The 24,446-nt window shown below is 43.3% G+C and overlaps 1 protein-coding gene and 1 long non-coding RNA gene across 5 annotated transcripts; one reads left to right on the top strand and one right to left on the bottom strand.

The window, feature by feature from the left end:
• Positions 1 to 1,092: 1,092 nt before the first annotated feature.
• LOC149917346 (uncharacterized) lies at positions 1,093 to 24,446 on the bottom strand. Of its 4 annotated transcripts, none has more exons than XR_016468057.1 (3): positions 23,968 to 24,446; positions 23,489 to 23,608; positions 1,093 to 1,816 (listed from the first exon to the last, which is right to left on the bottom strand). It is a non-coding gene; the product is annotated as an uncharacterized LOC149917346 (long non-coding RNA). The 4 variants fall into 4 exon arrangements; XR_016468054.1 differs by lacking the exon at positions 1,093 to 1,816 and adding an exon at positions 20,550 to 21,219 and having other exon boundaries at positions 23,968 to 24,442; XR_016468055.1 differs by lacking the exon at positions 1,093 to 1,816 and adding an exon at positions 20,550 to 21,219 and having other exon boundaries at positions 24,202 to 24,440.
• Positions 11,279 to 13,530, top strand: LOC149917347 (uncharacterized). Its single transcript, XM_090143364.1, has one exon. It carries the CDS (start codon positions 11,408 to 11,410, stop codon positions 12,953 to 12,955), a length of 1,548 nt encoding a protein of 515 aa, XP_089999490.1. The 5' UTR covers positions 11,279 to 11,407; the 3' UTR covers positions 12,956 to 13,530.

Raw genomic sequence — 24,446 nt, forward strand, 5'->3', positions numbered from 1 at the left:
ATGCTGTTCCTACATTTCTGTCTTGTGCTTTGCAGGGCATTTCAGCACGCTGTTTACCTTAGCCAATATGCTTCTCGCCTTAAAGAGATTCTTTGCATTGTCACTTTCTGTAATCTCTGTGCCAATGGCAGAGCAGCCTGCTGGGGACAGCAGTTCTGTGTCAGGAATTGCTTTCTGTCTATCAGAGAGGAGCGGGTGCAAGAGGGAGCTGGGAGTCCCTGTTCAGGAGGGTGAAGGGACAGCAGGAGGGAGCGGCGGCTGGAAGGCTGTTGATTGCTGGTTGCCCGATTTTGCACAAAGTGAGGCTGTTGGCAAGGTGGCTTAAGCTGTAGCATTTAAAAGCGCCAACTTCCTTTACTTACTACTGTGTGTTTTCTTGGTGTGCCACAATGCTGTGTATATAGGAGTACAAGAGGCAATCTTGTCAATTCTGCAGCTTGTCATGCTTGAAAACATAGCAACAAATAGCACCTTCTGTTAAGCTTCCCCAGAGAAATGGTTGTATTTCCACATAAGAAATGAATAAGGGAGCATGTAAAATGAATTAAAGTGTATTGCAACTGTGGACAGCACACAAGGAAAAATGGGAAAGTTGCACCCAGGCAGTAGAACAAGTATAGAGGCTGGAGTGAGAAAGTTCTGACATCCTCCTGCATCATGGACTTTACTTGTTGCAGATATAAATGTAAAAAGTGTGAGGAGAGAGATCTGTATTCTGCAGCATTACACTCAAAATATGAACTTATGGGAAATTCCTGAAGCGCGGTGTTAATGGAACAAGCCACTGCATTAGCATCACTGGATGCCTGTGTGACAATTTGCTGTCATTTCTGTGCCAGCCCACCTCTGTTACTGCCTGCACTCCCAGCACAGCAGCTGAACGTGCTCAGGTGATCTCTTACTGGCTCTTGGAAGCTGAGGGTATTCACAGTGACCTGGCCACTTCCCTGGCTGGGCTAGGTTTCCCTGGTCAGCTGGAATATGGCCAGGCTTCTGGGCAGTCATTGAAATAACAACATGAAGTGATACTAAGAAATTATCAGATGTTAAAATTTCTGTTTTAATCAGAGAGTTCAAAAGCACAGTTGTGCAAAGAGGGAGCTGATTGTGCTCCTTCAATGGTGAAAGAAATGCCAGGAAAGGGCTGAGTGGCTAAAATAAGAATTGCGTGCATAGTTGGCTGTTCTTTGTGCACAGGACTGACTGCCATGTGCTGGGAAGTGCAGTGCTGAGTGGTGTAGTTGTGGTACTTTGGATGTTGGCATTACCACATGCACCTAACAAGGACCCCCAAATTTTGGGCTAAGAGGAAGGAATGATCTCCTTGTTAGTGCTCAGGCACCGAATGATAAAATCCTGTTGGTGTTGGTCACAGTGTGGACACCTCAGACAAGCGAAGGTTTGTAGCTGTTAACTGAACACCACTGATGGCTCTACTATGCAAATTGAGCATGAAATGGGCAGTGTGGAAATGGTTAATGGGGCTATGGAGGCAGATCTTAAATGCTGTTCTTAGGCATGTTCCACTGAAGAAGCAGTGGCACCAGGGAGAGAGGAGAGCGAGGGAACTGAATGTAGAGAGTTTGATCTGGTTTTGCTGGCCTAAAGCTCTTGCAGCACATAGCCAATGTTTACAAGTTTTTCTCGGTTAGCTTCTGGGAAACTGAAATACCCTGGAACTGTTAGGCCTTGACTGGGGATCCACCTGTGCAAAGAGCAGATCATTGTAGCAGCAGAAGTAGTACGCAGCCTTTCAGAGTTCCTCTGTACTTGGTATAAGATCCATTTTGTTTGCTGGCCCAGTATAACAGCAGTGCTAAAATAAAAGCAGATAAAAGAAAGCCTTACACATGGCACCAAATGTTAATGTGACAATAAAGAATTAATCAACCACAATTAAACAGGCAGTGATGTCTTTGCAGAATTAGCAGATATAATTTGGAGAAGCTGTGAATATATTGCATTTTTGTGTCTTATCTTGGAGATTTTAAAGATAGGGATAACGCTAGCTGTGACCCTGCTTGTAGAGATCAGCCTGCGGCCTTTTGGAAGGTTTTGTGCTGAGCAAGTCAGTCTGAGAGGAGTATTGGTGAGGGGTGAAGAAATAGGTGGAACAGGACTGGGGGATGTCCCAGCAGTGGGTTTCTACCTCAGCAGAGCTGAATGGCTGTTCTGATTGATTTGTTTTAACTTCCATGAGTCTTACACTAACTAGAGAAATGAGGAGCCCGTGTAGAAAGGAAAGTGCCACATTTTATGGTGCTCTGAACTGTTGTTAACCTGGAACGCTTCCTTTTTGATGGGGAGAGATTTAGTAAGATTTTTTGTTTCCAAATGAGAATGCTTCATAATATACTTCCTTTTCACTGATCTTTCATAGTCCTTGGAAAATTATAAATTAGAATTATAAATTAATATTATTGCTGAAGGGAATATGTAATCATCCTGCGGTTTTATCTGCATATAGAATTTTCTAAGCATCTATGTACATGTTTCTTTTTGACACAGATGTTGTGGCATGGAACATAGATTTGGATGTATCTTTAGTCAGGTGCAGGGACATGTAATGCTCCTCTTAGGTGTCATGCTGATAGGAGCAACAGAAAACAGTAGACAGGTAACTTTTTAAAGGGTTGCATGCTTTTTATTTTTTGTATTTTTATTCTTTATTTTTCATTCATAGTCATAGAACCATTAACCAGACAAAATCACTATTTGCCACCTGGACTTTCTGTGAGCAACTTTGTCCGCGTGCCTACCTCGAGCATTCCTGCCACAAGCAGCTTAGTACTATCTCAAATTCAGGCATTGAAAATCAGTATGAAGCATCCATAAGACCCCTGCAGAGTAATGGTGAGAATTACCCTGGCACCCTCCTTTGGAAAGCTGAAGCATCTGTAAGCTCTTAAGCTGTGCCATAACTCCTCCTGTTGTGCTGACTCGGCTCTCCCTGTCTTTTGTGTAGGAGAGCTGGACTTGCATCCTTTCCTATTTCCTGCCTATCTGCTCCCCACTTTGCACGTGGCCCAGTGAGCCTTTTGTTCCTCACACCCAGATTTGCATATATGGATAAGGGCATCTCTTTATGTACGTTTATTTTCTGCTTGTGGTGTCAGGCTGAGTGACAGCTCACAACTGAACTTGTGGCTAGCGAAACACACAATAGCTGGAGGTGCAGTTCTGTATGTCACTAAAACATGAGCTTCATTGCTGCCATGAGCAAAGAAACAGAGTTTCTGTGTTTTATTTCTGTGTTTGGCTGAGCGGTGAGAGCAGGGCAAGGAGACTGATTTGGACATGCTGCTTTCAAAATACAGTGCTGTTTATATAGCAGTGCTTCTTATGTGCAAAATTCTGTAACTGTGAGATATAAATTGATTCTTTGGAATCTGTTTAGTTGACATGTGCTGGTTTCTTTCTCCTACTGAGTCCTTCCAGCATGCTTCTGTGCATAGCTGTGGCCTTTGCCACAGCCCATTCCAGTGCTTGACCGCTCTTTCAGAAAAGTAGTATTTTCTAATGTCCAGCCTAAATCTCCTTCTTCCTCTGTTGTGTTTCACACTCTGCAAGCTGTGAATTGCCAGGGAACAGTTCAATGTGCTCTGGAGTTCAGGGGGACAAACTACCAACGAAAACCATGTGGTTTCAAACCTCACAAGCTCAGAAAAATGAGAGATGAGCAGTGCTCTGCCTGGTGCAGGACATCATATGATCTGCAATGTTTCTTCGGAACATATAGCATTTTCCCATATGCTTCTGCCGCCAAAATGGGACTTTGGCTCTCCAAAATAAGACATTTTCTCCCAGAAATACCAGGACTCTTAGAAATACCTCACGTTTCATCTCAAGAATACTGCTTTCCACTCCTCAAGATCACACTGACTCCCATCACAATGGCCTTTTCTCCCACATACACCAGCTTTCTCCCAAATACACGACATTTTCTCCCACATACACCCGTTTTCTCCCAAAGATGGGACATATTCTCCCAGAAATGCCAGCTTATTCTTTAAAAAACGGCCTTTTTTCCCCAAAATACCAGCTTTCTCACAAACACCTGTCATTTTCCAACCAAGTCTGCTACTATCTCCCAGAAACAGCCGGTTTCCGAGAAATACCTGACGTTTGCTCTCCCAAATACTACTTGACACTCCTCCAGAGGACATTGTCTCCCCTATTTACCACGTTGTCTCCCCAAGAGACCACTTGGCACACCAAAAAGACCACCGTTGCTCTCCAGTACAAGATCTTCTTTCCCACCGGTTCCCACTTTTCTCCCCCAGCTATGTCATTTCCTCCCAGAAATGCCACTTTTCCCTTGGAAATTTCACCTTCTCTTCCAAAAAGAGGAGATTTGCTCCCAGAAATACCCCTTCTCTTACAACTGCCACACGCTTTCTCCCCAAAAAGCCTCCATGACAATGCCAAATGGGACACTTGCAGCCAAGAAGAGGACACCTTCTCTCAGAAAGACCACTTTTCTCCCCAAGAGAGGAGATTTTCTCCCAGTTGGATGACATTTGCTGTAAGAAAGACCCGATTTCTTCCCTCAAGAGGACATTGTCTTTCCCACTGAGGACATTTTCTCCCAGAAGTGCCGCTACTCTGTGAAACACCTCCATTTCCTCCCAAATCTACTCCATGACACGCCTCAGGATGACACTTACTCCCCGATTTGGGGCATTTTCTCCCAGAAATACCACTTCTCTCCCAAAGGGATGGCCTTTTCCCTCTCTAGCATCTGTTTCCTCACCAATACCTGGCATTTTCTCCCAGAAACACCAGCTTTCTCACAGATACATCACCTTCCCCCCCCCACATCAGTCCTCTTCTCCCAGAAATACCAGGACTCTGCTGAATATTTCCCATTTCCTCCGGAACATACAGAATTACACTCCGCAAGAGGACAGTTTCTTTCAGAAATGTGGCATTTTATCACAGATACACCATTTCTATGCCCAGTAGAGCTCCTTTTCTCCCAGAAATAGCACTGCTCTTAGGAAGAGCTCCCATTTTCTAACCAAAATGCTGCTTTACACTCCTCAAGATCACACTTACCCCCATCAAGATGGCAGTGTCACAGAAATACCAGCTTCTGCCCCCAAAATGGGACTTTGGCTCTCCAAAACAAGACATTTTCTCCCAGAAATACCAGGACTCTTAGAAATACCTCACGTTTCATCTCAAGAATACTGCTTTCCACTCCTCAAGATCACACTGACTCCCATCACAATGGCCTTTTCTCCCACATACACCAGCTTTCTCCCAAATACACGACATTTTCTCCCACATACACCCGTTTTCTCCCAAAGATGGGACATATTCTCCCAGAAATGCCAGCTTATTCTTTAAAAAACGGCCTTTTTTTTCCCAAAATACCAGCTTTCTCACAAACACCTGTCATTTTCCAACCAAGTCTGCTACTATCTCCCAGAAACAGCCGGTTTCCGAGAAATACCTGACGTTTGCTCTCCCAAATACTACTTGACACTCCTCCAGAGGACATTGTCTCCCCTATTTACCACGTTTTCTCCCCAAGAGACCACTTGGCACACCAAAAAGACCACCGTTGCTCTCCAGTACAAGATCTTCTTTCCCACCGGTTCCCACTTTTCTCCCTCAGCGATGTCATTTCCTCCCAGAAATGCCACTTTTCCCTTGGAAATTTCACCTTCTCTTCCAAAAAGAGGAGATTTGCTCCCAGAAATACCCCTTCTCTTACAACTGCCACACGCTTTCTCCCCAAAAAGCCTCCATGACAATGCCAAATGGGACACTTGCAGCCAAGAAGAGGACACCTTCTCTCAGAAAGACCACTTTTCTCCCCAAGAGAGGAGATTTTCTCCCAATTGGATGACATTTGCTGTAAGAAAGACCTGTTTTCTTCCCTCAAGAGGACATTGTCTTTCCCACTGAGGACATTTTCTCCCAGAAGTGCCGCTACTCTGTGAAACACCTCCATTTCCTCCCAAATCTACTCCATGACACGCCTCAGGATGACACTTACTCCCCGATTTGGGGCATTTTCTCCCAGAAATACCACTTCTCTCCCAAAGGGATGGCCTTTTCCCTCTCTAGCATCTGTTTCTTCACCAATACCTGGCATTTTCTCCCAGAAACACCAGCTTTCTCACAGATGCATCACCTCCTCCCCCCCACATCAGACCTCTTCTCCCAGAAATACCAGGACTCTGCTGAATATTTCCCATTTCCTCCGGAACATACAGCATTACACTCCGCAAGAGGACAGTTTCTTTCAGAAATGTTGCATTTTATCACAGATACACCATTTCTATGCCCAGTAGAGCTCCTTTTCTCCCAGAAATAGCACTGCTCTTAGCAAGAGCTCCCATTTTCTAACCAAAATGCTGCTTTACACTCCTCAAGATCACACTTACCCCCATCAAGATGGCAGTGTCACAGAAATACCAGCTTCTGCCCCCAAAATGGGACTTTGGCTCTCCAAAACAAGACATTTTCTCCCAGAAATACCAGGACTCTTAGAAATACCTCACGTTTCATCTCAAGAATACTGCTTTCCACTCCTCAAGATCACACTGACTCCCATCACAATGGCCTTTTCTCCCACATACACCAGCTTACTCCCAAATACACGACATTTTCTCCCACATACACCCGTTTTCTCCCAAAGATGGGACATATTCTCCCAGAAATGCCAGCTTATTCTTTAAAAAACGGCCTTTTTTTCCCAAAATACCAGCTTTCTCACAAACACCTGTCATTTTCCAACCAAGTCTGCTACTATCTCCCAGAAACAGCCGGTTTCCGAGAAATACCTGACGTTTGCTCTCCCAAATGCTACTTGACACTCCTCCAGAGGACATTGTCTCCCCTATTTACCACGTTTTCTCCCCAAGAGACCACTTGGCACACCAAAAAGACCACCGTTGCTCTCCAGTACAAGATCTTCTTTCCCACCGGTTCCCACTTTTCTCCCTCAGCGATGTCATTTCCTCCCAGAAATGCCACTTTTCCCTTGGAAATTTCACCTTCTCTTCCAAAAAGAGGAGATTTGCTCCCAGAAATACCCCTTCTCTTACAACTGCCACACGCTTTCTCCCCAAAAAGCCTCCATGACAATGCCAAATGGGACACTTGCAGCCAAGAAGAGGACACCTTCTCTCAGAAAGACCACTTTTCTCCCCAAGAGAGGAGATTTTCTCCCAGTTGGATGACATTTGCTGTAAGAAAGACCTGTTTTCTTCCCTCAAGAGGACATTGTCTTTCCCACTGAGGACATTTTCTCCCAGAAGTACCGCTACTCTTTGAAACACCTCCATTTCCTCCCAAATCTACTCCATGACACGCCTCAGGATGACACTTACTCCCCGATTTGGGGCATTTTCTCCCAGAAATACCACTTCTCTCCCAAAGGGATGGCCTTTTCCCTCTCTAGCATCTGTTTCCTCACCAATACCTGGCATTTTCTCCCAGAAACACCAGCTTTCTCACAGATGCATCACCTCCTCCCCCCCACATCAGACCTCTTCTCCCAGAAATACCAGGACTCTGCTGAATATTTCCCATTTCCTCCGGAACATACAGCATTACATTCCGCAAGAGGACAGTTTCTTTCAGAAATGTGGCATTTTATCACAGATACACCATTTCTATGCCCAGTAGAGCTCCTTTTCTCCCAGAAATAGCACTGCTCTTAGCAAGAGCTCCCATTTTCTAACCAAAATGCTGCTTTACACTCCTCAAGATCACACTTACCCCCATCAAGATGGCAGTGTCACAGAAATACCAGCTTCTGCCCCCAAAATGGGACTTTGGCTCTCCAAAACAAGACATTTTCTCCCAGAAATACCAGGACTCTTAGAAATACCTCACGTTTCATCTCAAGAATACTGCTTTCCACTCCTCAAGATCACACTGACTCCCATCACAATGGCCTTTTCTCCCACATACACCAGCTTACTCCCAAATACACGACATTTTCTCCCACATACACCCGTTTTCTCCCAAAGATGGGACATATTCTCCCAGAAATGCCAGCTTATTCTTTAAAAAACGGCCTTTTTTTCCCAAAATACCAGCTTTCTCACAAACACCTGTCATTTTCCAACCAAGTCTGCTACTATCTCCCAGAAACAGCCGGTTTCCGAGAAATACCTGACGTTTGCTCTCCCAAATGCTACTTGACACTCCTCCAGAGGACATTGTCTCCCCTATTTACCACGTTTTCTCCCCAAGAGACCACTTGGCACACCAAAAAGACCACCGTTGCTCTCCAGTACAAGATCTTCTTTCCCACCGGTTCCCACTTTTCTCCCTCAGCGATGTCATTTCCTCCCAGAAATGCCACTTTTCCCTTGGAAATTTCACCTTCTCTTCCAAAAAGAGGAGATTTGCTCCCAGAAATACCCCTTCTCTTACAACTGCCACACGCTTTCTCCCCAAAAAGCCTCCATGACAATGCCAAATGGGACACTTGCAGCCAAGAAGAGGACACCTTCTCTCAGAAAGACCACTTTTCTCCCCAAGAGAGGAGATTTTCTCCCAGTTGGATGACATTTGCTGTAAGAAAGACCTGTTTTCTTCCCTCAAGAGGACATTGTCTTTCCCACTGGGATATTTTCTCCCAGAAGTACCGCTACTCTTTGAAACACCTCCATTTCCTCCCAAATCTACTCCATGACACGCCTCAGGATGACACTTACTCCCCGATTTGGGGCATTTTCTCCCAGAAATACCACTTCTCTCCCAAAGGGATGGCCTTTTCCCTCTCTAGCATCTGTTTCCTCACCAATACCTGGCATTTTCTCCCAGAAACACCAGCTTTCTCACACATACATCACCTCCTCCCCCCCACATCAGATGTTCCCTCCCAGAAATATGGCATTTGATCACAGATATACTCTTTTCAGGGAATACCAGGTTTCATAATAATACCTCATAATTTATCCATGAAGTTCGTTAGCAAGGTGACACTTTCACCCTAAATAGGAGATTTTCTCTCAGAAATGCATGCTTCCCCCTCACAGAACGGCATCTTCTCCCCAAATTAGGACAAAATTTCGGGGTATCTTCCTGAAATACCACATTTCTCCAATCCAATGACATTATCTCTACGGAGAGTTTGCAGTTGCTGCTTGTTAAATCGCTTTTCTCCCCGAATACCACTTTCAGACTTCAACAGCGGTCTTGTCTTTCTCTCTCGGATGCCGAGAAAGGGCGACTTCAGCCGGATGCTTCTCTCGGACGAGCGGCTTCTTCTGCGCACATCCCAAAGGAGCGGTTCTGACTTCTCCTTGTGTCCATGCATTCTGCACTACACTTCTCTCTCATTCTTAACCCTTGATTCCTAGGGACATTTCGTTTTTGTGTCTTTATCCGATGCTACACTTCAGCATTCTGTGACGAACAGAGTAGAAGGGAAAAGCCCCTCTAACAAGGCAGCTAGAAGTTCCAGGAGAGACACACGTTGTGCTTTCAGAGAGGACGTTACAGAAAGTTGAGAGATGTGGATTCTTTCCTGCGGAGAAAAAGCCCCGTGTGTTCAGGAAATGCAGTATTCTGAAATCGCACGTTCTCAGCATAGCAATTTCGCTATTTCGCTCTCGTGGGTGGACAGCGCCACTCTCTGTTTACCGCTTCGGAGAGTTTGCAGTTGCTGGCCAAGAAATCGCGGTTCTCCCTGAATGCCGCTTTGTGCCTTCAGCAGCGGTCTCGTCTCTCTCGCATGCCGAGAAAGAGCGACTTCAGCCGGATGCTTTTCTAGGACGAGCGGCTTCTTCTGCGCACATCGCAAAGGAGCGGTTCTGTCTTCTCCTTGTGTCCATGCATTCTGCACTACGCTTCTCTCTCATTCTTATGCCTTTCCTTTTATTCCTAGGGACATTTCGTTTTTCTCTGCTTTTCCGATGCTACACTTCAGCATTCTGTGACGAACAGAGTAGAAGGGAAAAGCCCCTCTAATAAGGCAGCTAGAAGTTCCAGGAGCGACACACATTGTGCTTTCAGAGAGGACGTTAGAGAAAGTCGAGAGATGTGGATTCTTTCCTGAGGAGAAAAAAAACCCTGTTTTCAGGCAATGCAGTATGCAGAATTCACACGTTCTCGGCATCACAGTTCCGTTATTTCGCTCACGAACGTTGTGAGAATCCTTCTTTGTTTTTTGACTCAAAGCTTGCTTCCTGAGGAATTTCTTGTGATAAGACTCTGATTGATTTGTTGAGGAGGCAAGTGATGGGTGCTACCGTGTGAAAATTGACATCCCTCTGGGAACATTTGAAAGCCCCTTCCTCCAGAGCTGCTTACCTCCGGAAGAGAGTGCTCAGGAGTGTTTACTGGCTGAAGATCTGGCCTGTGACTCAATAGCTCCAGCCTGGTAGGGGAAAATTGGGGAATGGTACCATCGTGTCCTGTGAAAAACAGGATGCAGATGGGCATCCCTGCTCCCTCTTATCTGCTGGCACGGCCCGGAAGGTGGGAACAATGGAGTTTCTGCTGAGATCCCAGAGCCAGAAGCTGTCACTCCAAGGAGAGCTGACTCAACCACTTTGGATTGGAGCTGTCACTCCAAAGACAGCTGACTCGACCACTTTGAAAGCATTGAAAAGGAGCCATCATCACCATGGTCGTCGTCGCCATCGTCGTTGTCAACAGAACAACAATGCCCGATGACCCACCACTATTGAAGATCAAAGGCTGAACTACGAACCTCGCTGGATCCATGGTGGTGACTATGTCCCTCTTGCTTCCTATAAAGACTCCTTGCTTCTTCTTTCTTACCTTTTCTATCGCCCTCCTTCCCTTCCCCATTACCCTAATTCATAATAGCGTCCGTCCTCCCCTTCACCATCTCCCTAATTAACATCTGTAATAAACTGGTTGGACCAACATTTGAACCGTTGTTCCTTAATCTCACGCTGGGGATATAGATATTAAAAGAACCTCCTCTCCCTCCTGTAAATCGGAGCGAGACATTTTATTTAATGGCGTCACGGACAGGATCCCCACCATGAGAGTGTTGTCCTTGCAGATATAGTCTGAAACTTTCTTTGTGTATACCTCCTGGAGCTGCATGGAGCGATATTTTTGAAAATTTAAACGTGAGTCCTTCTCCAGGAAGACCGCTCCGTATTCTGAAACTTTACTTTTTATGTGTATACCTCTCGAGGACGTATGAATTAATTTTGATTACGTGTGTGCCTCCTCGGGAAGACCCTTTCTGCATTCTGTGATTTAAGTATCTTGTAACTTAAGTGTGAAATTTGAACTCTTTTTGTGCTTCCCTCAGAGAAAGGGAAGAGTGATTGGAGCATTTGCATTTCTTTAGTAGGTGTTGTGTGCCTCCCTGGGGGGAGGCAAGGAGTTACCTGAGCTTTTGAATACGTATACCTCCCTCTCTCTAAGTGTAGATCTTTCAGCGTATTGAAAAATGAGTGACAGCATTGCCACCAAGAAAAGTGAAGATGTATTATTTGATCTTTTAGAAAAACATGGTGCTCGACCCTCTTTATCAGGTGTGGATTGGGCACGACAGAACTGGTATAACTTGCAGAGTGTTTCGGACCGTATTCATATTTTACAAAATGAGGCTCGTACCCGAGTCGGAAAAGGAAAGTCGTTTATTTGTGTCGTACTCGGGGCTGCTTTAAAAGCTGCCGTGGAGTTCCGAGAGGAAAAGCATTCGGCAGAAACCCAAGCTATACAAGCACTACAGGAATCAGTTAAAGTAACACAAGAACTGGTAAAAACTTTGCAGAATCAAATAGTGAACCTTGAGGAGCAATTAGAAAGAGAGAAACGTAATTCGGCTTTGTTGCAAATGGCTTTTAAGGAACTGTTAACTTCTAAGCATGCCAACAATACTGTCACCCATAGTCTGCCTCAAGAAAAAACTTTTCCTCAGGAGGAACTACAAAGAATAAAGGAAAGGCTAGATAAATTAGAAATGCCAATAGCCCCATTGCGCCCTTTGATAAAAACCGAATATACATTCAGTAACAGTGAGGATCTAGATCCTCAGATGAATGTTAAGGAAATTCCCTTCTCAGTCACTGAACTAGCAAAATTGAAAAAAGATTTTAGCTGCTCTCCAAATGAATCTGAAACAGAGTATGTATGGAGGGTTAGCCTCACTGGTGGAGACCAGATTCTGCTAACAGAAAAGGAAGCGGAGGGTTATTGGGGACCAGGAGTATTTTTAACTACTGGCAACAATCGTGCACCCTGGTCCTTAACACAGAGGGCTGCCTATTGGGCAGGTGGTCTCAACCCTTTAGAAAGGGGAGATCCTCTTGCTATTATTGGAACAGTTGATCAGTTAGCAGAGAGTGTTCAAAAGGCTGCTTGTCTCCAAATGATGTATGATAGAAAGCTGCAGCCAAACCATGAGTCACCTATGATGATGCCTGTCGATCCTGAAAGGATGACCGCCCTAATTAGGGGGCTTCCAGAGTCGTTAAAACCTATAGGTATACAACTGCAAGGAAAAATACAGGTAATGCCTCAGGGAGAGAGAGCCCGGGCAGTGTTGGAAGGAACAGTAACCCCCAACCATCTGCAGTCAGGATTCAAAGTATGGACATGGGGGGAGGTTGCCCAAGAGTTAATTAACTATGGAAGAAAATATGGGCCAGTGGTTTCTTCCTCCAGTAAATTTGAGCCTAGGGGAATAAGACTTGCAGCGGTCAGCCTTGCCCCCAGGCCACCTAGCCCAAAGCTCAGTGGGACTGGCAGGGTCTCATTGCCAGTAAAAACTGGTAGGCGAAATATTGATCATAAACGTCATTGTCTCTGGACACTGGGCTGGCTAAAGGGTGTTCCACGAGATCTGATGAATGGATTAGCCACTGTCAAGTTAGAGAAATTAGTTAATTGGTGGCCAGAACAAAAGCTCAGGGATCTTGAGGAAAGCAAAACCCCAGGTCCTGGGGCCTCTCCCAGGGAACCTGAATGGCTATCCAAGCCATTGGAAAAATGATGTCTTCGCCCCTCCCAAGTGAGCGGGGTGGGGGCAGTGAAGGGTGGATGTATTAGAAAGCTCACAACAAAGGGAAACCAGATCCTCGATTTAGCACCTTCTGTCCAAAGGCCTCACCACTCTTGCCAGTTATCCCTGTGAGTCATGATTCAATGGCTGATAAGCCAGGGAAACCCTTTTATCTCCCTGGCCAGACTGTGTCGATTGACTCAGCTAACCTGAGGCCAGTTTCCCTAACCTTAACAGAATCCCTCAACAATTATCCTTGGAATGCTAAAGACACCCCGAAAAAGGAATATGAAATCAACACTTGCTGGATTGTTCCCTCATTTTTTAACCATGTTAACAAAGCTCAAAAAGGGCAAGTTGGTGTCTTGTTTTATTTTACAGAAGATCCCCGTGGGACGTTGATTGGACGCAAAAAAAAAACTTAATAGCTGATTTTAACCATTTGTGTTTTGTGACAGAAATACTGAAGATTTGATCATGCTAGAATACTGAATATACCTCTTGATTACATTTTTTGGTTGCAATAGCATTATGTTTTGTGTTGTCGTGAGTGCGAGTGGTGATTGATATTAGTCCTTGGATCTGTTAAACTTCACAACTGGGTTCAGAGTTTTTTACAGGTCATCCTGGCTTACTGATACTCCCTGCACAGTGATAGCATTTCTGTTGAGCCCTTCTTTGACCCCTTTTTACCAAACTGATTATGATTTGCATGTAACTCCTCCACAGTGTTTCCAAATTCCTAACAAACTGGGAAATGAATCACGAGACCCATCTAATATGTGTTAGATGTGGGCACAAAAGAAATCTATCATAAATCCTTTTGCACTGATGCTTTTCAGTGTCACACCAGTCCAGGAGTTCCATCCAAAATATGGTTGTTGGAAAGTACCTAAGTTTTGATAAGAGATGCATATGTTTCTGGGATTACCCCTCTTTAATGGTTTATACTGTGGGGGGTATCCTACACACACTATCCTGTGAAATGTTCTGTACACTGTAATAATACTTGAATTCATCAAACTAGTATTTATATCTCTCAGCATATGAATTGCTTTGGAAATGCTCACGTGGAGAGTTCTCATGACACTAAATCATCTTAGAAAACATTATGTTTTTGGGGAATTAACTCAAGTGTAATATTGTATGGCTATTCATAAGACCACAACCTCTACTGAAGAATTCCCATCTGGATCCTGGCTTACACTGGGAGTTCCTGGGTGGGGAAAGCAGCTGACACAAATAACTCTATTTGTTTTACTTATTTATTTATTATTATTGGTTATTGTTAAATGTATAGTTATTGCCAAATGAATGGTTGTCTCTTTTCACTTTCTACCTTTTATTCATTATAACATTTGTGTTACCACTCCTGAAGAGTCACTGGGTGGTGTCTGTGGCAAATTGAATGACTCTAATTGTTGTCTAAAGATTGATGATAATGGTAAAGTTGTTAATCAAATTGCCCAGGGTATACGGAAAATAGCCCATGTTCCTGTCCAAACCTGGAAGGGCCTAGACTTTGACTCCTTATCCTGGCTTCCAGGAGGCCCGTGGGTGAAACGTATCCAATTTATCTACTGCGTGTTGTTGCAACTCTTATGTTTGTACCTTGTATGATTCCATGTTTCATTCAACTTATTCAACGAGTTGTATCCTCCATGTACTTTGTAACCACTTCAACTGATGATGAAAAGGTCCAACAGATCAGGGCAACATTTGTAACCAAGCCCAAGAAATCTTTTGTAGTAATTGTGTAACGATTACCTTCCCCTTCTCCCCCTCCTCCTTCCCTCCTGCTTCTTTGCTGGTTTTATTTTCTCCCTTTTCTTTTCCTCACCACCATGGAGGGCCACTTATGCTTCATTTCAAGCAAGCTTTGAGCCACGGGGTGGTGTGAGAATCCTTCTTTGTTTTTTGACTCAAAGCTTGCTTCCTGAGGAATTTCTTGTGATAAGACTCTGATTGATTTGTTGAGGAGGCAAGTGATGGGTGCTACCGTGTGAAAATTGACATCCCTCTGGGAACATTTGAAAGCCCCTTCCTCCAGAGCTGCTTACCTCCGGAAGAGAGTGCTCAGGAGTGTTTACTGGCTGAAGATCTGGCCTGTGACTAAATAGCTCCAGCCTGGTAGGGGAAAATTGGGGAATGGTACCATCGTGTCCTGTGAAAAACAGGATGCAGATGGGCATCCCTGCTCCCTCTTATCTGCTGGCACGGCCTGGAAGGTGGGAACAATGGAGTTTCTGCTGAGATCCCAGAGCCAGAAGCTGTCACTCCAAGGAGAGCTGACTCAACCACTTTGGATTGGAGCTGTCACTCCAAAGACAGCTGACTCGACCACTTTGAAAGCATTGAAAAGGAGCCATCATCACCATGGTCGTCGTCGCCATCGTCGTTGTCAACAGAACAACAATGCCCGATGACCCACCACTATTGAAGATCAAAGGCTGAACTACGAACCTCGCTGGATCCATGGTGGTGACTATGTCCCTCTTGCTTCCTATAAAGACTCCTTGCTTCTTCTTTCTTACCTTTTCTATCGCCCTCCTTCCCTTCCCCATTACCCTAATTCATAATAGCGTCCGTCCTCCCCTTCACCATCTCCCTAATTAACATCTGTAATAAACTGGTTGGACCAACATTTGAACCATTGTTCCTTAATCTCACGCCGGGGATACAGATATTAAAAGAACCCTCCTGTAAATCGGAGCGAGACACACGTCTAAAGTGGCACTCGCAGTGAACCGCTACGGAGAGTTTGCAGTTGCTGGCCGAGAAATCGCGGTTCTCCCAGAATGCCGCTTTGTGCCTTCAGCAGCGGTCTCGTCTCTCTCGCATGCCGAGAAAGAGCGACTTCAGCCGGATGCTTTTCTCGGACGAGCGGCTTCTTCTGCGCACATCGCAAAGGAGCGGTTCTGTCTTCTCCTTGTGTCCATGCATTCTGCACTACGCTTCTCTCTCATTCTTATGCCTTTCCTTTTATTCCTAGGAATTCAGCATAATGCATTGCCTGAAAACAGGGTTTTTTTTCTCCGCAGGAAAGAATCCACATCTCTCGACTTTCTCTAACGTCCTCTCTGAAAGCACAATGTGTGTCTCTCCTGGAACTTCTAGCTGCCTTATTAGAGGGGCTTTTCCCTTCTACTCTGTTCGTCACAGAATGCTGAAGTGTAGCATCAGAAAAACAGAGCAAAACGAAATGTCCCTAGGAATCAAGGGTTAAGAATGAGAGAGAAGCGTAGTGCAGAATGCATGGACACAAGGAGAAGTCAGAACCGCTCCTTTGGGATGTGCGCAGAAGAAGCCGCTCGTCCGAGAGAAGCATCCGGCTGAAGTCGCCCTTTCTCGGCATCCGAGAGAGAAAGACAAGACCGCTGTTGAAGTCTGAAAGTGGTATTCGGGGAGAAAAGCGATTTAACAAGCAGCAACTGCAAACTCTCCGTAGAGATAATGTCATTGGATTGGAGAAATGTGGTATTTCGGGAAGATACCCCGAAATTTTGTCCTAATTTGGGGAGAAGATGCCGTTCTGTGAGGGGGAAGCATGCATTTCTGAGAGAAAATCTCCTATTTAGGGTGAAAGTGTCATCTTGCTAACGAACTTCATGGATAAATTATGAGGTATTTTTATGAAACCTGGTATTCCCTGAAAAGAGTATATCTGTGATCAAATGCCATATTTCTGGGAGGGAACATCTGATGTGGGGGGGAGAAAGTGATGTATGTGTGAGAAAGCTGGTGTTTCTGGGAGAAAATGCCAGGTATTGGTGAGGAAACAGATGCTAGAGAGGGAAAAGGCTATCCCTTTGGGAGAGAAGTGGTATTTCTGGGAGAAAATGCCCCAAATCGGGGAGTAAGTGTCATCCTGAGGCGTGTCATGGAGTAGATTTGGGAGGAAATGGAGGTGTTTCAAAGAGTAGCGGCACTTCTGGGAGAAAATGTCCTCAGTGGGAAAGACAATGTCCTCTTGAGGGAAGAAAACAGGTCTTTCTTACAGCAAATGTCATCCAATTGGGAGAAAATCTCCTCTCTTGGGGAGAAAAGTGGTCTTTCTGAGAGAAGGTGTCCTCTTCTTGGCTGCAAGTGTCCCATTTGGCATTGTCATGGAGGCTTTTTGGGGAGAAAGCGTGTGGCAGTTGTAAGAGAAGGGGTATTTCTGGGAGCAAATCTCCTCTTTTTGGAAGAGAAGGTGAAATTTCCAAGGGAAAAGTGGCATTTCTGGGAGGAAATGACATCGCTGGGGGAGAAAAGTGGGAACCGGTGGGAAAGAAGATCTTGTACTGGAGAGCAACAGTGGTCTTTTTGGTGTGCCAGGTGGTCTCTTGGGGAGAAAACGTGGTAAATAGGGGAGACAATGTCCTCTGGAGGAGTGTCAAGTAGTATTTGGGAGAGCAAACGTCAGGTATTTCTCAGAAACCGGCTGTTTCTGGGAGATAGTAGCAGACTTGGTTGGAAAATGACAGGTGTTTGTGAGAAAGCTGGTATTTTGGGAAAAAAAAAGGCCGTTTTTTAAAGAATAAGCTGGCATTTCTGGGAGAATATGTCCCATCTTTGGGAGAAAACGGGTGTATGTGGGAGAAAATGTCGTGTATTTGGGAGAAAGCTGGTGTATGTGGGAGAAAAGGCCATTGTGATGGGAGTCAGTGTGATCTTGAGGAGTGGAAAGCAGTATTCTTGAGATGAAACGTGAGGTATTTCTAAGAGTCCTGGTATTTCTGGGAGAAAATGTCTTGTTTTGTTTTATTGTTTTTAATATTTATATATTTTTTATGTTGCAATTTCAAGGAAACACTTCGATAGAAATTGCTTTTAATTCTTTTGGCATACATAGAAGATGCGAAAATGCACATCATATTTTCACATGAATGTAGTAACACAAAAAAAGTTCAAAGCAGTAACTGATACACTCAATTATAAAAGCTGCCCTTCCTGTGCAAGAAATGTAACTCAGCCCTTGGGCTAGATGCCATTCTGTGTCATTGATGTAAACCTGGCGGACGGTACAAATACTCTGAATTTAAAATGGCATGACTAAAAATGGAGTCTTTCCTCTAGCTTTTAAGTTTTAAGAAACATAAAACATGTACGTATGCTTGGCAACTTTTCCTTTCATTATATACAAAAGTGACTCTCTCTAAAATAACTGTCAAACTAAGAGGGACTGTCAGAAACCTATCACAGGAGGTAATCTATTTGCTCAGGTTGCTGAAGAGCAATGAAAAAGTAGATATTGAGTTTCAGTTTTCAGCACATACATTAAAGTCCCATGCCTGTAATTAGGTCTCCTACCTTCCAAATAGAATTTTAAAAAAGTTTGATACATGATTATTTTAAATTATTTTTCTATAATTGGTTAGTGGTATTGTGGAACACATATTTAAGGATTAATGATGAGAAAGATTAGAAATCCAAAAAGTGTAAAATTCCATGCAAACTCAATTAAGTTTCAAGGACATTTCCATCAGAAAGAATGGAAATGAAGAAAGAACGGAGCCCCCAGGCTGATTGTTGAGTGAGAATTACTGCTTACCCAGCATCCGTTTGCTTCATCAAATGTCCCCCATCTGCTCACAGAAACCTCTCTAAGATGCTTTTCTGAAGAATATTTGGCAGCATGTTTCCCAGGGCTGATGCCTAGAGGAGAGGGTTACATGGAGACTTGCTGTCTATCTTGATGGCAAACCCCTCCTAAGTAGGAATCCAGAGCTGGTGACTCACTTTGTAGTCTTGTATAGGTCTGGGGCAAGACAACATTATGGCAGTGGGGAGATATTCATGGTCAGGCTGGACAGGCCTCTGAGGTCTCTGACCTCTGTGGGTGTCCCTGTTCATTACTGGGGAACTGGACTCAATGGTCTGTAAGAGTCCCTTCCAACTCAAAAAAAAATTCTATGATTCTATGATTCTATGAATATTCCTGGTTTTATTACAAGTACAAATACTGATAAAGCCTACATTCAAATTGTTTATTCCTTGCTTTTGGAGAAGCTAAAACACTAGCACTAAGAGTTTTAATCAACGTAGATAATAGCTTGTCAGTTGTTATGCACAGTGGTACGTGCACCCAGTTTGAAATTTCAGTGCCATTAATGTTTTTAATTTTTTAAGTGATATGACACAGTACATGCAATCAACAATAATGAACATACCATGGTTCAGGACCCCTGATCTCTCAGCTAGTAATTTAAAATATTTTCATGCGTAGAGACAAGACAAGTATTATGTCCTAAATGGAGTCTAGGTCCCCAGCACTATTTCTCTCTCTATTTGATCCCTAAAAACAACTGTTTTCTTGCCAAAGATTTTGCATCGTTAAATCTCCTTTCTGAAACAATGAATATTGTGTAGTTGCAGGCCACTTTTTCAAACCTGTGGACATTCCCTTTGCTTCTACTTCTTTAAGCAACCTGCAGTTGCAATACACTTTTGCAGTACAGTCTTGAACCTCTTTATTCCTTGTTTTTCAGTCACCATGGGCTGTGTCTGTGCTGTCTTTGTAACCAGGACCAGGGAATGACCTCTTTTCTCCCAGTCAGTTTTCTCAACACATCTACTGGTGTGGATGAAGCAAGCAAAGGCAACAAGAAAAGCAAATACAATTATACTAGCAAGCAGGAGTATCATTTATTATAGATGATAATCACATGTTGGTTTGTCACTAGGTGTGTTTAATCAACAACTTTCTTTTTGAAATAAGAGTGAAGATAAAAGAAAAGTTCAAATAGGATTCCTACATGTCTCGTTTTCATTAAAGATTAGATCTGCTACAACACGATGAACTGAGGATAATATAATGTAACGTCCAAACACTTTTTTTCAAGTAATGTTAACACTGAATGAAAGGTATACAGGCTTCAATGAAATTAGGAAGTTGAGGCCTAGTTGAATGCTATTTGTTGTTGAATGGTATTTGTGACAGTGTTGAAAGAAATGGCTGATGTTATTGTAAAGTTACTGTCTGTCATCTATGAAAAACAGTGTTCTGCACAGGTCTGTGAGTGTTAGAAATGGGCTTTCTTGAAGAGCTGTCTTTATGGAAAAGGAGGCATTGCTTGCAAACTGGTAAATTGGGAAAAAAAAAAGAAAAAAAAAAAAAAAGTAACATTTCTGATTTCCAATTTAGTTATTAGAAAATCCCCATAATCTCTCTTTATATTATATGAATACTCCATGGTGTCCTTGGGATGACAAGATGCCTGTACTGCTATTTAGATATGCACAAATACAACAAATCCATGGGCAGATCTTTCCCCTACTGCATTTTTTTAATGTATTTCTTTATTGCTAAACTAAAAGGAAAATAATAGTAGAAAAAATTCAATCACCTTAATCAGCACATGCAAGTCTTAAAAATCTTTTTCTTGCTCTGTAATACTGAAAAGACCTGATGGGAAATGTTACCTTCCAAATTTTGCTCTGTGTATATGCATTTCCTATTTAAACCCTCACTCAGCAAGAGAAGGAAAAACACTTCTCAGTTTCAGTGTAAGTGCCCCATGGAATTTTCTACAGGAAAAATATCACTTTAGATCTGTCAGACAATAACATTTTATTACCTCAAGGATGTTATCTGAACCTGAGGTCTAATATCTAAATGAACTGCAGTTCAGATTATTTGAGATTTAGCAGAAAGACAGAGGGATGGAAAGTTTCATAGAAAGATTCTATGGGGAGAAGTCTCATTCATTTATTGTGGATAAATATGATGAAAAGGTATTCATATACCAAGTTTTAATAACTGTACGGTTAACAGGAGGAACAGTAGACAGCTTTGAGCAGTAGCTGACATACAGAACAGGAGAGTTGGAAGAGTAATATTTCCAAGAAGATTAATTTAATTTAAAGGCAGAATGTTTTTTGGCTATTGGAAAGTTCTCTGTTGTGTCGAGCAAAAGGATATATATACTGGCTGAAAATAAACCTGTAAAAGTGAGGTAATGCATTTACTAAAACAACAATAATTGCTATATCAGGATGGATCATATATTAAAGGCAATAAAACTCTGATTAATAGCTGTCAGGTTATTTCTTTATTTTCTCAAATATTTATTTGAGCGCAACATACTATAAATACTTTAAAGAAAATGTTTATCTTATATTTGTACATGATTGCACTCAGTAATACATGGAAGAGCAGCCACTGAAGTGGGAGGATCATAAGCCCAATGTATGTGAAGAGAGAGAGCAATAAATTTGATTCTTCTCAGCATTTTTCTGTTACAGGTTTTGAGAAACTTGTTAGATTTTAGTACCTGCAAATGTAAATGAAACCAACATAAAATACCATACATAACCTTATTACTTTAAATAACATAGAAAATATGGATTGGAAGACTCGTGTGCATGTTCTTTTTTTCTGTCTTAGACCTGAATAAAGCTGTAAAGAAGAAATTAATGCTCTAGTAAGTCACTGTCAACTCTTGCAAGTCCATTTGGGAGAAAATTTGACACTCCATTTTTTTTTTCTTGTTGTCCTTCTATCTCCTACTCTCCTTTCTGTGTATGTTTATTATTTGCCTCATTTCTGTGAAAACAAATCAGGCTCCATTAATAAAAGCAAAAACTGTTTAAGGCCATCCATCTTACTCTTTCTCCTCAAAGGTTTGCTGCCACTTGTTCTATCACAGAGGACTGCAAAACTTTTTTGCTCCACATTGTTACCCTCTAAAGATAAAATGAATAAATTGCTGAAGAAGATGTTGAAAGACTCTTAATGGTGCATTTATGATCATAACATACGTATTTGTGAGACCTAAGGATTTTTATTCATTCTATTTTTGTTCAATGTAAAATCAAGATTAACTTCTTAGATTTTCTGGACATCCTCGTTGTATAAATTTAATTTTTTACTCCTTTTCCTTGTACAACTTCTGAAATCTGACAGTAAGAACATTTTTATTTTTGTCTCAAACCTCTTTTTTATTCTTTGTCCATCTATTTTTTTTTTCCCCCTATGATGCTTCTTATAACTTTACCAATTACTTTGTGTTCCATTTCATTACGTTATTTATTTTTGCTTTTTCTTTAGGGCAGGATATGTCTACTGCTATGCATCTGCACAGTTCCTACAATGGAGCTTTGATCCTGGCTGGATTGCTTAAGTGCCATTAACATAAACGTGGTTAACAAAAATAGTAGTTTCAGCTTAGTATTTTTCATGCTAAATCAGGTTCAAAACTAGAAGAATAAAAGTTTTTTTGTAAGAAACATAAACATCCATGTTGATTTCATAAGTGAAACTGATTCTGTTTTTGAAGAGCGGAAGAAATTTAAATAATTCATCTGAAAGCAAAGTTCACTTCTGTTTCTATATTCTCAGAAGTGAATCATCAGATTAAACTAGCATGCCACAGTTTAGTGGTAAACCTCTAACACTACCAAATCTACATATGTAGATTTTGCTTTAATGTCACAGGCAACAGAATGTAATCAACTAACAAACAAAACAAGCAAACAGAAAATTCACATCCAAATAAACCAGAAAGAGGAGTTTATAGACACTCTACAGAACTGTTAGCTGTGCTATGCTTTTCAAAAGCTGGAATTTGTCCTACAGACATCTCAGAAGTTGCACATCTGTCCAAGAAGAATCATTGCACTTTATTTCTACTGTACATGTTTATCTTATATCTTATTCTTCATTACTGTTATGTACTATGCAAAATACATAAAGAAAAAAAGCAGTAATCAAACTATACATAGTGTGAGCAGGGCTTTGTGAAGGCTGCAGTACTGTACAGAAGAAAGCCTTGAACAGATCTATCTCAAATTCAGGGTAATAATACATTTATTTCCTACCCACATTGCTCATGTAATCCACCAACTATTTTAGGAACGCCTAGATTCTTAAAAATACAGAAATTAAAGTGATTTCCTGATCAACCCTTACAGAAAGACACAAGTTTAAACATGAAAGCAACTATGAATGCTTTGGAGAGAAAAAAATAGAATGTAATGTTAATAATCCCTGTAATGTTAATAAGCTAACACCATGGGAGTGCTACAGATATCTAGGGGATATATGTATATAAGCTGCTCATTCAGTTTACGTGTTTGTCTTTTTCTTGGATGAGAAATAGTTGCTGTTTATTATTTCCTTAAATGCAACACAAGCATTTACTCATAATATCCAATCTGAGAACACCGTTCTTGTAACTGCTTATGAAAATCATAGATACAGAAATCAAAAGAAACTGTTTCAATCTGCTTGCATTTAAGGAAATAGGAAGTCTCTTTCCACCCTTGCGCATATTTAAGACTGTTTTCTGACAAACTGCTAGCTAAAGGCTTCAGTCTTTCTTTTTGTGCTTACTCCCTCAATGGAATAGCTGAGCTTTTGTAACTGTCCCTACTTTGAAGTTTTCTAGTGGATCCAGGTTGGTTTAAGTATCCTCTATTCCTCACTTCTGTCTTTTCTACCATTTTCTTCAAAAAGGAGCATGTGAAGAACATAAATTTCTATTCTGTTAAGAGTCTTCTCCTGCAGTTAGCTGGTTAGTAAATAATACTTTGCTCACTCACCTCACTCAACCTGCTGGCCACATTCTTTTTAATGCATCCCAGGATACCATTGGCCTTCTTGACCACAAGGCCACATTGGTGGTTTGTGGTCACCCTGCTGTCTACAGGGACACCCAGGCCCTGTTTGTAAGAGAATGTGATTGACTTCACTTCTTCCAGCAAAAAAAGAGAAGCAGGTCTAAGACATCTGTTTATCTCCAATTTAAACAACTTAATTTAGGTAGAATTATGTGTTTTACAGCTATTCACGTTGCTGTGAAAAGAAGCGCGGCTATACAAATAAGAAATCGCGCGGCTCTGCCCTCGCAACTCCCCCCGCCCCGCGCACGGAGGCGGCCCCCAGCCGCAGCCCCCAGCCGCTCCCCCCCTCGCGCAGCGCCACTCCGAGGTGCCGCCTGCCGCAGCGACGGCGGCGGGGAGCCCTCGCGCCCAGAGGCGGCCTTCCCGGGGTCTGCCCTCTCCGCCCCCCTCCCACCTACCTGAGGGCAGCCGGCATCCGTCCGCGCAGCGGCGCACAGCCGGTGGCACCGCGCGCACAGCCTGCCTGCCTGCCTGCCGCCCTCCCTCGGACGAGGGTCCCCTTAGACGAAAGCACAGCCCCAGCCCGGCCGCTACCGCGAGGGACCGCGCCCGCGGCCGGAGCCCGGGGGCCGCGAGGAGGGAGGGCTGAGCGCCCGGTGACAGGTGAGGACGGCCCCCGCGCCGCTCCCTACCTCGCGCCGCTCCCTACCTCGCGCCGCTCTCCTCGCAGCCGGCGGCTCGCTTACCCTCGACCGCCGCCGCCCCCTCGCTCCGTTCCCCCGCCCTAACGCGGAGTTCAACGCGACCCCGCTAGCCGCGAGGCCCCGCCCCCCGCCCCGCACTGACGGCTCTCTCCGCCAATAGCGAAGAAGACGGCCGTCCTCGAGCTCCGCCCTCACCTCCTTCGACCAATAGGAGCTATCCGTGGTGCTGCCCC

The sequence above is a fragment of the Phasianus colchicus genome, chromosome 7 (assembly GCF_987193195.1).
Source record: "Phasianus colchicus chromosome 7, bPhaCol1.hap1.1, whole genome shotgun sequence".
Lineage (NCBI taxonomy): Eukaryota > Metazoa > Chordata > Aves > Galliformes > Phasianidae > Phasianus > Phasianus colchicus.